At 41.3% G+C, this 16,106-nt stretch overlaps 1 protein-coding gene across 5 annotated transcripts in view; it reads left to right on the top strand.

Annotated features, from left to right (window-relative positions):
• grm8a (glutamate receptor, metabotropic 8a) overlaps positions 1-16,106 on the top strand; it is a 252,609-nt gene that overhangs the window by 122,582 nt on the left and 113,921 nt on the right. For all 5 annotated transcript variants that reach the window (XM_046379333.1, XM_046379337.1, XM_046379335.1 and 2 more), the window contains 2 exons: positions 15,081-15,216; positions 15,700-15,854. In XM_046379333.1, coding sequence (XP_046235289.1) covers positions 15,081-15,216; positions 15,700-15,854 — 291 coding nt within the window. The remainder of the gene's footprint in view (positions 1-15,080; positions 15,217-15,699; positions 15,855-16,106) is intronic.

Raw genomic sequence — 16,106 nt, 5'->3', positions numbered from 1 at the left:
ATTTCATTATGGAGCCGTGGCCGCAAGGGCCTTTGAGGGAGGGATAGATGGATGGGGAGTTTCTAAAGAGAGGAGGGGTGGTGAGATCAGGATGGAAGGAGGACAGGGGAGAGATATTTGGCAGCTTGGGGTAGAGAGAATGGGTTGAGCAAAGTCGATAGCTGGAGAAAGTGAGAAAGAGTGAAGCTGGGAAGGAGGGATGAGCATATGAGAAGGCAGGGGGTAGACAGCAAGAAAGAAAAGATGAATACGGGGAGAGGGATTAAAGAAGGGAGGCAATCGATGGATGGGTACTGACACCCCAGCGCAGGGGAAGGCTGATATAATGGTGTTATGTGGCCACTTGATTGGCCCTGAGCAGCATGGGGGCCCGCAGAGGAGCAGATCAGTCTCACACTTCCTAGATTACAGGGTCAAAGGGCGCACAGAAGAGAGCAGATCATTTTTGATGCTCTTTAATGGAAATCGAGGGAAAAGAAAACACCTTAACCCTGCCTCTCATACACTACCTAAAGCTACAGTATATTTAGACTCACAGAGTGAAGAAAACACACACAAGCATACAGATAGAGAGGGAGAGAGACATTCACACACACGCACACACCTAGCTTTACATAATACTTACAGTACAGATTAGAAATAAGATGATTGCAGAAAAGCTAAATTCACACCAGTCAGCAATCAGTGGTTACTAGGAAAGAATTCAAATGAAACCAACTGCTGGTGACAGAATAGCAGATAGTTGTCCATAGACTGCTTTGTCATATTTTAGAAAGCACAAAGAAAACTTTTCTGGATTGCTGATAGTTTCCTCACACATCCTTTGTCTTAGTTGTTATTTATGTGTATATACATAATCAGTTCCTTGTAAAAAGTGGATGGATTGGTGGGGATAGAATGACTGCAGAGGAGAAAAGCCAGATCCATCTTCTGTTCCTCTCTCAAATAGAAGATCTTAGCTGATCTAATAGTGTGTGTGTGCATATGGCTGTGTAGATGTATGCACAGGTGTGCATGTGTTTGAAATCTGCAGGTACAGCAATGTTTTTAGTTTGTGGTTTTTTTTTTCGGTCTCCAAGGGAACTACCAGCTGGTGGAACCTTTTATAAATGTTGGCTCACTATCCTCAAATAACAGGAGTACATTTTACAACCACATAATTGGAATGTTCATTTCCATGACAACATTATTCAAATTATAAAAAGACGTCCTGAATCTATCTCTGGAGAACAGTGATAATGATTCTCTTCTCTTCTCTTCTCTTCTCTTCTCTTCTCTTCTCTTCTCTTCTCTTCTCTTCTCTTCTCTTCTCTTCTCTTCTCTTCATTCACTGATCCCTCAATAATGTCTAGTGAGAGTTCAGTCGAACTGTTTTAAGTTCTTTCCTTACTGAACTGTAAAAGCATCACCACTGACCCCTTTTCTATCATGCTAGATTGGCTGCGGTTTGAAGCATGAAGGTGTGTGTGTGTGTCTGTGTGTGTGTGACAGAGTGTTTATGGATGCTTGTGTGTATCTTCGTCATGTGTAAATACCTTTGTGCTTATGATGCCTTGTTGGGCGGAGGACCTTTTTTGTGTGTGGTTTTTCAGCCAGAGAATATTTCTGTCCTCTGTCCCTGTTTGTCTGTGACACACTCACCTTATTAAGTACTTAGTAAATGCCAATAGACTTTCTCTGTCTCTCTGTTCTACAGGCCTTGCTGTCCAAAGTTCAGTGCACACGCAATCCAATAGCATTTTATTATTGAGCAAAGAAGGTGCAGTTTATGCAGTCTATCAATCTGCCCTTTAATCTTTCTGGTCAGATAGTTATTTAGCTGATATAATAATAAAAACAAAGTGGCCAACAGGTCAATGCATTTGTAAACTGCCATCTGAGTTGTATGCCATTGAACAGCATGTTGTCCAGTTCGATTTCTGACTGCTGCTTCCAATGCCAAATAAGTAAAGAGCTCATGTTTTCTACATGATGAGAACATAGTGGCCATGATTAGATAGACAAACCAGACAGTGTATGTTTCAGTTACTCACTCACTGTTGACTTTTGTTGCAGGAAGTGTAATTGAGATGAAGTAAATACAAGCCACACACAACTGATACTGCCCACCGCATACACAGAGAGATTGATGGAAGGAAGGTGTACAAATAAGTGTGCTCCTGACTGAGAGCCAGGAGTAGAGAGACAAAGTCAGAGCATAGAAAGACAGACAGATGCGTAGACCATGTACACTTGGCAGCATGAAGGGAAGGAAGAAGTGGATGCACAATGTGGTACCGATTCTGTGGAAGGGCGGGCGAAGACAGGAGGATAGACACACAACATGTCATCTCTACGCCACTGGAAGTCGAGGAGCGGAAGCAAGAAGAAATGTGGGAATGAAAAGAGCAATAAATAATGATACAGACAATCAAAGTGGAAGTGGGAAGAGAAAGACATGTTTCATCATTAGCTGCCTTCAACAAAATTGATAAAGAGTTGAAAACAACAGTTGAAAGAACAGAAGAGTCTAAAGAATTGATCTGAAAACAGAGGGAAGTGCAGGAAGGCTTGGCAGGTCATTGCCTTTCACCACAGGTTTGGAAAGCAAACAGTCGGCAAATGAGTAAAAGAGCAAACCTGAGACATCTCAGACACAGTAGGGCCTAGTATGTCTCCTAAGGAACACTAACTGTATATATTCATCCTGTACAGTACATAATTGGGGAATAATTTGCGATAGGTGGCCGAGAAACTCTTCACTGCATTATAAAAAGTACTATACAAGGTACTGGGCTAGTTGTACAAGTACACAAGTGAGGAATTTCCTACTTAACTTAACTAAAAGAGGAAATAAAAACAGCAGTCCCATCAACTCTCCTGGCAGTTCCTATTTTTACATGTAAATTACCCAGTTTTTGGGCACATGAACAGTGGCCGAAGATTTTAGAAATCTAATGAGCAGTCACAACTGTGTTGCAGTTGACAAGAGGTCTGGGTAATGAAAAATACATTACCAAGAGATTTTGGTGGCGTCGCATCAAACATGAGCGTCACATCTCTTCTCCTCGCCTGCACTTTGATCCACATGCTGGTGATGTGGTCTGAGCAGGTGACGCACTGCAAGCTCAAATCACCACAAACCGTCAACACCTAAGTCGCTAACACACCTCTGCTGCAACTCTCCGCCTACTTCAGCGCAGTCGAGTTCAGGGCAGCTCACTAAAATATCAAAAGCTTGCAGGCGACATTAAAGAGAACCTTTGTGCGCCTGTTGAAAATGTCATTTCAGCAGTGCAAAGCCCCTCTGTGCTCCGTCATGAAAATAGAACCTTCAGACTCAGTTGCGCACATCCAGCACTTGGCTTTTTCTTTTTTCCTTGTCATCTAAACATTTGGCAGTCAGTGCTGAATCCATTGATGCTGTAAGGAGCAGAGAGCTTTGGGCCAATAGAGTACACGTCAATACCTGAAGAATAGTTCATGTGCAAGACATATTGATCAGGTGAAATCTATGCATAGGGGCAGAGTTGGCCAAAGCAATAGTGCACTCACAGCACCTGGCTGAAGAATAAAGCATTCTTTAAATCCACTATGAAGAAAATAGCATATCATATTGGATCAGACCCTTTGAATGATAATGAGTGAGTGCTGATGAGGCTGATACATTAAAATATTGTTAATAATGTTAAAACAAACGATCAATTCAGTGTGATTGATCAGCATCTATAGGTACCACATTGATTCTGCCATCTTACCATATCATTTGTCTACGGAAGCTTCTTTTTCAGTGGTATTTGAAGTAGATATATCGATCGTAAATGTCACAATTTTTATTTTTATTTTTTTATTTTTAATTTTGCTTCAACTCTGGGAGGATTTGTTGAGAAAACAGTGCGCTTTCATGCATATGGGGGCAGCCGAGACCTACAGGTTGGAGAAGTGGCTTGTGACTGGAGGGTCACTGGTTTGATTCCCTCCCCCAGACTGGCAGGAAAAAAAATTGGGCGTGGTGGAGTGATCAATCAATTCCCCCCACCCCATGAGCCAGCTGATGTAAACTCCAGCAAGGCACTTAACCCCCCCATTTTTTTTTAATTGCTATGTTAAGAGGAAGTAGTAGTTTGTGATGTAGACCAGACTGTGTAAAGTATAAAATTTAAGATTTAGGATATGGGCAGACTACTATTTAAGTAGCATGTAGATGAAAATCTGGTGAATATGCCTGCAGCTCCCAGCTTAATGGGACACCGTACAATTATTTATGTAAAGAGAAATATTCCCCCAAGTAGGGGAGAATTCCTACAATGCCATAATCACTCACTGCAAGCCAATAAATGCCTAGGAACAATACAAACAGCTCCTGTTTTGTTTTAATATTCAACCACTGCCACTTTTCTGACAGCCATTCTTACACACACACACACACACAAAAAAAAATACACATCGACAGCACAAATGAAATGTGACTTCAAGGCTCATGGATTTGTCTCCATGAGTCTAAGGAGTCACACAAAAGTCCCTTCGGTCCCATTAGATAAATTCACTGTAGATAACAATAAATACATGTATGTCCCCATCACATCCATATGTTCATCTTCATTGAGGAAAATGTGAGAAAGTGTTACCATGTGACCTATTGGAACTGTAGCGAACATTAGCATAGCACACAATAGCCTCTGCCAGTGTCAGATGTGAAGGGCTGTTGCACACACACACACACACACACACAACCCTTAAGGTATTCACGGAGAGCCAAGCTTTTTCTTTTCATTGCCATTCAGGCGTCATGTTTGCCCACACAGATGCTATCAGTGACAATACGCTTGTGTGGTCATTGCTATTCAAAAACCATAATGTCGCCCATATATTGTGTTCATTGGCAGATTTTAATAGGAACAAATTACTGGCTGAAGTTTCTGTGGGACTGGCTGATTGGCTGCCGTGTTGACTGTTGTCCCTGTTGAATATTTCATGCATTTTCTGCATGTGTATTTAGTTTAACACTGTAATTGTCACTTACGAATGACTACATTAACTTGCAGATGCCCAATTTTCATTTCACAGGCGACTCTTTGTGCACTGCTGGGTGACTGATTCTGTTGATTTGGCACAGATAAACATTGATCAGCTGTAAAACAAAGTGTGTGCTCTTGCGTGCATACTCATATACAACTGCTATGAATTACATTCTGGCTCTTGTTGCATTATTGCAGGGCTGAATGATGGGTGGATCCCCGCTTATGGTGGGGAGGATAATAGGATGATAATATTTGTTACTGGCTGGTATATGTGTACTGACTGGTGTGTATGCAATTGTGAGAAATCATCAAGTATTTTATTAAACAGATTAACTACTGTATACAGTACATATAAGCTGCTTTGTGGGTCTTTTGTGATAAAGCAAGCATTATCTTGCCTTATATTAGTAAAAAATACCACCGTATATTAAGCCCTGTTCACTATTCTCTCATTGTATGAGGAAAGAAGAAAAAGAAAATCTGTTTATGTGCAAAATTTCAAATGAACTGTCCATTATATAGCACCAAACCTCCCTTGAACAATAAATAACTTGGTCTGGAGGACATCCACTTTTTAAGATTATAATCAGAAGCAGTTATCCCGCCACGGATATCTCTGCAAGCATAAATTGCGTTAACTTTTAAATATACTCAGAAGATGGTTAATGTCCACTCGTGTTTTTCTTCTTGTTCCTACATTTGGATGTTTGAGTTTCACTGTAGAATTTAGCATGTGTAAAGTCTTGAAAGAAACACAAAGGATCCTCTCCACATACTGACGTACCCATCAGCTAACAAACCTTCAAACACCAACCAAATGAGGCTCATCCGGTGAAATTATGTCAGCTTCAAGTAAATATTTAATATTTAATACATTTAGTATGAAATTCTAACAGAAATATGCACATGTGTATATATTCAGAGTTTAGAATGTGGCAACTCCATGTGTTTGGTTATCTGCTCCTTTGCTAATATCCTCATGTTAATGTGTTTACTCTTGTTTGTGATTGACTGTACTTGCTGTATCTATAGTACTTCCTGTTTTTGCATCTGCCTTTACACATTTTTTTTTCTGTTTGATGACACATATGTAGTATTTTTGTATGTTTGCTGTGTGAATTTTGGTACATGTATATTTTTGTGTGCATGTGTGTGTGTATTTCCACATGTGAGATCCCTCATCCCCAGATAACACCGAGGCTGGAGGACAGCAGGGCATGCCAGCTTGGGGAGTAACAAGCATCAGCAGGGATCTGTTGCTCTGTTGGTGTGTGTGTGTGTGTGTGTTTGTGCACGCGTGTGTTAAGAAAAGAAACAGCAGCTGCATCACATATATTCACACACAAACACACACGTACACGCATGGTCCTGGTCTGAGGGCACTGCTGTAATTGGATGTCTGATTACTGTCAGATAGTGAGTCTTGGAGAGAGAGAGGGCTTGAAAGAGAGAAAGAAATACCAGAAAAATGAAAGAAAAGTCTTCTCTCAGGGAAAGAGAGAGAGAGAGGGGGGGTGTTAGCTATAGTAGAGTAGAAGAAAGAAAGATTGAGGCTCAGAAGTGGGAGAGAGAGAGAGAGAGGGGGAGAGAGGAATTGAAAGTACCAGACGGAGAAGTGGACTCTCTTTGTGATCTCTGAGCTTAACGTTGACCTTGTGCTTTTTATCTGTGGCCTGACATCCAATCATACCTTGCTTATCTCCCTCCTCCATCGACTTATATCTTACATCTTCTCATCTCTCCATCCTTTCCTCATTTCTTCCTCCCCACCACCTTGTCATCCCCCCCGCCCCCCCCGCCCCGATGTTTCTTCATGTTTCTTCATGTTTCCTATCTCTTTCTGTCCACCGTTCTCTGCATACCCTTCATTTCCTCCCTCCCATCTCTACGCCATTTCCTTCTCCTCCTGTCTGTGCTACCTGATTCTTGTCAGTCCCTCGCTCTCCAGCAGAAAGCCAGTGGGATTAATCTGATTGATTGGAAGCATTGGTGATGCATGACAGGTGGCCGAAGGTCAGATGGGTCAATGGAGACATTAACTGACTTGTCTCCTGCCTTAGGACTCACGGAACGAGTCTCCAGTTGCACTTGTCAACCCTCACCACAGGACTGATAGTTGGCAGTTCATCCGAAAAGGCTACTGGACCCGTCTCTGCACTTGATGAGATTACGGATGTTGAGCCTGGAACATGCTGATCCATCTGTGTGTGTGTGTGTGTGTGTGAACAAAGGCGCACAGCTGTCGACCGAAGGCATTTTTGTCATTGCTTTGTTTTAGTCTTGTACAGATATCACAAGATTCAGTCTCTGTGCTTCTGCAAAGACATTTAAATTATGGAAAAGCAAAGAAGGCCCCATTGAAGAATATATCAAATGTATGAGCTGTGTTGACACAGTCATTCAGATGCTGTGCATTACAGACTTCTTGATGATTGTTGCTGTGCTACAGCTTGAAGTATCTTTCTCTGAGTTCGATGTTTTCTTGATGTTCCATAATAGCTACTAGGTGGGCGAAGTTAATTCATATGGCTGTAGTAGATTAGTGATAGTGACTGCTCTAATAGTTACACTTGAATTTAAGTATTTCTTTTAATTACATTTTAAGTAATGGACATTTTACAATGTTCATAACATTCACTCTTGCTTTGTTTGTTCTCTGTTCACGAACAAACATTTGGATTCAAAGGCTGTCTGTCTAACTGCATGCACGATATGGTGGAACGGTTGGACAAGAGGCTGGTTTTGTGGAGGGCCACACATACACACACATACAGACAGGCTGTCACACACACACACACAAACATGCTGTAGGTGTCCACCGGTCTCCCCTCAGACCTGCAAGTGCTGACTTCAGCTAGACTACTCGACTCCTGTGGTGAAGACAGACCTGCCGCCTCACCCGCTGCTCCACATACCACCACACGCACACTCACGCACACATACACACACACACACATACAGGCAGATATAGTTTATGCAGATATAGGTGAAGTGACACAATAAAAGGCCAGGATCATCTGCCTTTCTGTGTCTCCTTTTCTGTCTCTCATTCTCTGCCTCCCTTGCATGTTTGTGTCTTTCTCTTCTTTCTTTCTCTTTCCTGACTTGAACCTCCAAATCCTCCCCTGGCACTCAGACTCGCTTTGTCTTTGTATCTCTCTCTCTCTCCTGTATGCCCACAGGAATCATGAAAGGTATATAAGGTCCAATCAGCTCTCTCCCAGTTTTGGATATCTGAATACTGAAAAGCTGCACGGCCTGTCCTCTATATATAAAATAAAAATGGACCAAATGGAGTCAGAGTCCTGCTTTTTAAATCAGTCATTCTGTGCAGCTGCTGCCTTGAAACTTCACTCCAGAGAGATACATTATTTGTCATCTTTTCAGAGTGACATCTCAAAATACTGATTCTCGTCATTTCATCATTTGTTTTGTTAATTGAGGCAGGATAGAATAATTGTGCCATGCTGTCACTGTATCTGGAACTAATACAAGTCAGATGCATGACAGAGGCTATCTACTAGTGCTGCTAATGTGATAAATATTGTAGATAGAAACATGAAAAGTGGGTGGCTTCCAGTCAATGGCCATCATGACTATTGCTTTATGCAAGTTCAGGGTAGATGGTTGATAAGAGTTATTCAGTATGATTACTACTCTAATATTAATGTTAGGCTTATGATTTTATACTGATAATTTATGAGTTTTTACCATGCAAAGTCCCCCTGTTTCTAATTTCTAAGCAGGGTACAAAAAAAGAATAGTTTGTAATGTAATGTAATCATTTTCAGACCAAAGAATGTTTTAAATGTTTTTTTTCTCCAGTAAAGACATCTCTTAATATTATTACAACTGCTTATTCATCTACCAGCCTCCAGTTATTGGAGGCTATGCTTACAGTACAACTACATTATTCTGTGTTATAAGCCAGTTATTAAATGTTTGTATCCTTGTTGTGAATGCTCAATAGGGGGATTTATAGTTAATTGTTATCCAATTGGGATTTTTGGGAATGTGTTCAAGTTTTCCCTTCTTTGTCAAGAATGTAACAATGGAGCACTACTGCAATGTTAATGAACAATTCAAGGAAGGAGGATTTCTGCAATGGAAGGAATTATAATAATAACACAAAGCAGATGCAAACTAAGGGATAACTCCTGCGGCTATCACTGTATTATTAAATTCTGCTATAATATACAGAGGCTCAAGTCTGAATTAGCTTTTTAGATAGATACCACAAATTATTGTATTTTGTCTGAGCAACACTTGAAACATTTTTATCATGTGCACAGTAGATCATCGCAAATATCCAATATCCATTTGCTGATGCAAACTGCTGCCTCAATTTGTACAGTGATAACTCACGGTGCTGTGGAGACATCGTTCATAATTTTATCTCGGTGTGTATTCACGCTGTGCTAATCGAACAAACATTTGCCCAAAGTACATTCAATTTCTGTAAACTGAAACAACTTTGCCCATTTCCCCCATGCCCTTATCAGTGATTTTCTTATCGGCAAATTATAAGCAATTTCAAGCTTAAGTCTACCGGCTCACATAAGTTTTTCCACCTCAGGCTTGGTTCAGGTCTGAGCAGAATCTTTTCAGGTTCGGGTTAAGACCATCTTAAATTTCTAAACCCATTTCAGGCTGTAAGACCTATGTCCTCTAAGGCATATTTTAATGGGAGGATGTAAATTTCCTGGGACAGTGGTTCCGTGGGCGTTGTCAATGATTCATTAGAAAGCCTGGGGAGAAGTCTCAACTCGGAGGGGGAAAAAAAAAAAAAGCTGCAATATTTACCGCACCACTTCATCCACACCCGAGCACAGCCAGCGTGTGCGTTGTGCGCATAGTTACTGGAGTGCACGCAAATACATGCAAAGGCAAATGTTCATCGGTACGCACTAAATTCACACATGCACGTGTAAGAAGCCGCGCGCACACACACACACACACACACACACACACACACACACACACACAAAAAAAATCAGTGACTTCAAAGGCCGTGCTGCAGTGCCCCAAGCCGCGAACAAAGCATAGAGAAGCAGAGGGCAACTTTTAATTTTAAAACAGTGCTAATGAGGTTTAGAGAGAAAGAAAGTGTGTCAAAATGAATGTGTGCATACGTGTGTTTGCAGTATGTTTGTGTGAGAATTCTCCAATGGTAACACTAGCAAGAAATTTTGTGGAAATGAATGCACTACTGCTCAATAAGATGAAGAATGAAACATTTTTTTTCCTGTGTGCATGACAAGGAGTGTGTGTGTGTGTGTGTGTTTATGTGTGAGTCTGAGTCTGTGTTTGCCTCAGTCTTGCAGGGACACATACTTTTATGAAACATGTAGAAAATGGCAGCTATATCATAAAAGGCAGGGACTTTGATTACACTTCCCTGCTTTCATTTTGTAGCATTCTCATATAAAAATCTGCATGTGGGCACATTAAGACACATGCATCCACATGAACTCTTTCTCTCTCTCGCGCTCTCTCTCTCTCTCTCTCTCACACACACACACACACACACACACACACACACACACACACACACACACACACACACACACACACACACAAACACACACACACGCTCCAGAGGCATAAAGGCAGCTAGGTATAAATTTAACATTCATTTCTCATCTCACTTAGCAGGACACCACATTACTGTCTCTGTGTGTTGAAGCTGTAATTCCAGCACAAATACTTTATAGGATACATGAGTGTATCAGTGAGTGTGTGGGGTTCCCCCTGCAGCGATGAATAGAGGTTTTATGCAGCGTATGGTGAGCTGTATGAGGCGATGCAAATGACTGAGTAATCTTTTCAAACAATACTTTTAAAATAGCTGCAAGCAGCCAACTGTAAAAGAGGGAAGATAAGCGAGTGAATTGAAGAAGACAGAAAATAAAGAAGAATCTTTGTCACATACAGCCATACTCATTACAACTTTATAAAACTTGTTCTCTACATTTAATCTAAGATTAGCAGTGAGTAGCCACTGTATGGCACCTGTGGGCCAGTTCCAGAGAACTGACTTAATGCACATGGTTTTTCATGGTGGGGGGGGGGAAACTGAAGGATTCAGAGGAAAGCTCCACAAACACAGGGAGAACATGCAAACTCTGCACAAGAAGGCCCTGCCCCAGCCAGGAATCGCGTCCAGAACCCTCTAGCTGTAAGGGGATAAGGAAGCAAAGATGGTGAGGAAAACAGCTGACATGTGAGATTACAGTCAAGAAGAAAGCGATTATTGCCAATGAATAAAATCTGCATGTAATAGGTAATAGCTGTAATAAATCTCTGAGAATATTCAACTACTTTTCAGCTGGCACTACTTATTATAAATGCAGTCACTTGTTTCTTTCTCTTGCTAAGTTTCAAGGTGTTTTATTTTTATTTTTTTTTTGTGAATACTAAAGTTTGGTGCCATTTATTGTACACTTTGTTAATAAATGTATCACAAAACCGGTGGCTACGTTCCCCAGGAAATAGAGGTTTTTTTTTTGTTTGTTTATCTTACATTGTTTAAATATTTCGGAGATGAACTCCCATCTGAAAAGTTTGACAATCTGAAGGTGATAACAAAATAACAGGAGCAAGAAACAGACAGTGAGAAAGCTGCCTCCGTTGGTTAAAGAATAAAATGGTGCAGGGAGAGAGAGTGGAGCGCGTGGGTGGCAAGCAGATTGTTAATTAAACATTGAGACAGCGATGCTTCACGTCCAAAAATGGAGTGAATCCCATCTCAAAAGAGAATGGAGTTCATTACCGACTCTAAGGGCAGAGGGAGAAGCGGTGGACGCACTTAGCATCGAATTTATCATCCACATTTGAACCATGTGTCTTTTTCAAAACAGCTGCAGAGGAGGCAGGTAGATCCGAATGTACACCCAAGTCTGCGCTCGTTTTGCATGCATTTGCACGGGCGCTTAAACACATCGGTGGACACCTACGCGCATGAGCAAAAAAACAAACATTTAGGCTCACTAAAATATTCTTCACACCTAAGTCTAAAGAGGTAAGCAAGCTAAGTACAAAAAAGCCTGCTTGTTGCCATCAGTGGTGATGTTGTAATATTGTGTGGATAAAACCGTCACCACCATTGTGCTGCCCATCCATTTCACACACACACACACACACACACAAATGGTCTCAAAGAAGTAATCCTGTCGCATTCTGTTCTACATTGAAGCCTCAGTAATCAGGTTATTAGAGATAAAATGAGAGCTCTGTGTGTTGCTGCTCATTGGATGAAGAGCGCGTAATGCAATTAGCCTGCTGCTGATGAACGTGCTACAATTGCTGAATTATGTAATAAACTCGCTATTACTCTGATCCAATACAGCTGAGACCGTTCTTTTATCAGAAGTGAATAAAGAGAATTTCTGACTGGTCTCACATTAATATGCCTGCCCTGTGATGTGATGTCGCTAAACAATTAATTATCCAGTTTTTACACACCTCATTCAAATTATGAGTCTGCAGATTGTGAGTGTGATGCTGTGGTTGAAAGAGAAAGAAAGAGCAAATGGAAGCTTCTCACTCTGATTTCTCTAAATCTAGTGACCACTTTAGACTTCTTCTGAAAACTTTATTGACATGAAAGCTCTTGTTATTTATATGATAATAGATATTAGATGCCATCAGCCACAGTTTTTTTTTATCTGTTAGAAGCAAATGGAAAGTGATTTGATTCAGCCCCACAGAAAGCTTTCACACCTTGTCAGGTGTCTGACGTGCAGGTTTTTGTTTTGTTTCTTTTACTTAGACCTCGACTGAAATCAATACCAGGCCTTGTAGTCCACTGGAACACGTTTTCATGTCTCACCAATCTTAGCTTCAATGGACAAAAGCATGTCCTCAAAAACAGCTTAGGTGTTCGGGTTGACACGATTTTTGCTTCTTCTCTCTGCATCTTGAGTTTTCAGTGTGAAGCAGATCCTCGTTCCAGAGTGCCGTACGTGTTGATGTTGAATCTCTCTCTTCCAAAGCCACTTCCTTCTTATCCAACAACTGATGTATGATTTTCAACAAGCAGCTTTTTTAACCACCGTTTTGTTGCCATCCAAGTCGAGAGGTAACGGCAGAGAATTGGGCTGCGGCGCTCGCAGTCGGTTGTGTCTGTGAGCTTGAGCACGTAAACACTCACACACAGATGCACACGTATGATTTGATATTGTCTTTATGTGGGAAATGTTTTCTCCGTGGGGACAGTTATTGATGATAATGGACCATAAAACAAACAATGATTTAATCACTTTTATGCTGCTCCGAGGACAGTGGAGAGAGAGAGAGGAGGGGGGACTGCAAAAATCAGCTCTTGTGCATGTACTATATGCCTTTCTTGCCCATAATTGTCTGCTTGCATGTGTGTAAGCAAAAGTGTATACTGACCTGGTGATTATCCTTGAAAAATAAAACTGGAACTTCCAAATATTTGTCTTTCACATGAAGGCTGTGAGTGTGTGAGTGTGAAGGGTAGACGTTGGGTGCCTGTGCAGATTTTGCCACTGTAGCGATTATTCTTCAGAGGCTTTAAATTGAGGCTAATGAGTATTTGTTTTAACAGTCATGCACGCTGGTATACGCGCATCTGCACGGGTACAAGTGTGCGTGTGCATGTGCGTGTGCGTGGGATTAAGGCATGTGATATAGTGAAAGCGACAGACTCTACAGATGTTCAGTAAATGGGCTGGAACAGACAAGGGAGTAAAGGGGACATTGTTCTCTCTCCCACACACTCACTCACACACACACACACACACACACACACACTAAAGAATGGTAAAACTGAACATGCAGACACACTCGCAAAAGACATGGATACACTCAGTCAGTCTTGTGCACTGGTTATGGATGAAGCAGATTTCATAGATGCCAGAGACATAGTCCTACACACACACCCACACACAGACACACACACACACCTTTACACCTTGAGCCAGACTAATGATCTAATGAAGCAAGGCTAATTATCAGAACAGAGCTTAAATACAAAATCTTGATTAGTGCAAGCCGTATGGGATGTTGGATTCTGAGTGAGAGTGTGTGTGTGTGTGTGTGTGTGTGTGTGTGTGTGTGAGGAGAAGTGGGTGAATGAGAGTGCTTTTAAGTGTGTGTTTGTTGATGCAGGCACCCATTTGTTCAACACTGAAAGTCATTCAAAAACTATTACATGTTTTTTGTCCCTGTGTTTCACTGGTCAAACCTGAATTATGTATGTGTGTGTGTGTGTGTGTTCCAGACATCCCCGTTGTTATTACTTCTTGTGAGTGGAATGTCTAATATTGCTGTGATTGCTATTGTTCTCATCCTCAGCGATAGGAAATGAAGGAGCGTGAAGTGGGCACGGAGGATATTTCCTGCCACTCATTACTGAAGTTATTTTCATGTTGTCCCATGAACTTTCTCTCTCTTACTCTTCTTTCTCTCACTCTCTTCTTGCTTGTTTTTCTTTCTCATGTCCATCACTCCACCATGTCTCACCCAGTCTTTTTATTTCTCTGCTGTTCTCTGCTGTACTTTCTTTTCTGTACTCCTTTCATGCTTCATCTCATCTCACCCAACTCTCTGACTTGTGTTTCATAGGTATGTTTTGGCACATGGCTTTAATAAGGGGGCTTTATCTGGGATCCTCAGATATTGCTTGACTTGTTGCTGTTGTGTTCTGGCATTCCCCACAATCACATGACCAGTTATACAACACCCTGTGGTTTGAACTGTTCCTGGGTTTTCTTGAACTTGTTAGAGTGGCTGCTGCTGTTACTCTAACTGTGCTTTTATTATTGAATTTATCTCAAACCACCGAGGCTGCTGGAAGTGTACAACCACTCTACCTCCAGAGGGGTTGTTTAGTTTTAACGAAGTTCAGAACACACTTTTAGGAAATGGGTATGAACCAAATCAGAATTAGAATCAGAAATACTTTATTGATCCCTGGGGGGGAATCTCTGGGGGAGAGCAACAAATTATGAGTGATGAATGCAAAATTAAGAAATTCAAATCAGTGGCTGGGAAAAAAAACAAAACAAAACTGTTAATGCAGTCTGTCTGTCCCTTTCTCTCCTTTTGTCCCAGGTGGTGTGTGCATTGCTCAGTCCTTGAAGATCCCGAGGGAGCCAAGGCAAGGGGAGTTTGACAAGATCATCAGACGCCTGCTGGAGACCTCCAACGCCAGGGCCGTCATTATGTTCGCTAATGAGGACGACATACGGTACGTGTGACGCACTTAAACAAGTCCTCGACTGCCACCGCTCGCAATTTTTGTGCTGTCATTACTTTGGTGACGTATTCTTTTGTGTTGTTGGATCATGTCATGATCATAACTTAAAATTTGCCTACATGCTACTTTCATTTGAAAGAAATGACCCACTGACTGTTCTTTCAAGTCTGTAATAATGTCATTGTGGTTTCACAACTGACATCATGACAGAAAGTTGGAATATTAATCGTCTTTTGTTCAGGTGGTTGGTTGGGGCTATTGCTTTATGTAATTCTACCCCTTTTTCCTGTTTTTTTGCATTTTAATCATCAAGCTGATATTGATTTCTAGGCCATGGTACAGAGGAGGGACAAGGTCTTGATCAATGGCACATCAAAAGCACATGTGCAGAGGCACCTGACACCACCACTGCTTTCTGTTGTTCTGTTTGTGGGCTACGTAAATACTTTAATTCTTTTGTCTTTTCTCTAACAGACGAGTTCTGGATGCAGCTAAAAGGAACAACCAGACGGGTCACTTTCTGTGGGTGGGTTCAGACAGCTGGGGGTCCAAAATCTCTCCTGTGATCGGCCAGGAGAGAGTAGCCGAGGGAGCCATCACGATCCTCCCCAAACGAGCATCTGTGGACGGTAAGAGAGTATCAGAATCAGAATCACAATCAGAATTGTCTTTATTGCCATGTAAGTGAAGAGGTTTCACATTACTAGGAATTTGTCTTGGTGATTGGTGCATACATAGAACGTAAGAACGAGTAACATATAATAATAGAATAAAATAGAATAAGGTAAAACAAAATGAAATAAGATAAGTAAACTAAATATAGTTCTGGAAGTAGTACAGAGTGGAAGTAGTGCAAGTAAGTGAGGTATGTGTGTGTGTGA

This window comes from Scatophagus argus, chromosome 22 (assembly GCF_020382885.2).
Source record: "Scatophagus argus isolate fScaArg1 chromosome 22, fScaArg1.pri, whole genome shotgun sequence".
Lineage (NCBI taxonomy): Eukaryota > Metazoa > Chordata > Actinopteri > Scatophagidae > Scatophagus > Scatophagus argus.
The sequence above is the reverse complement of the archived record's forward strand: the minus strand, read 5'-3'. Positions and strand labels throughout refer to the sequence as shown.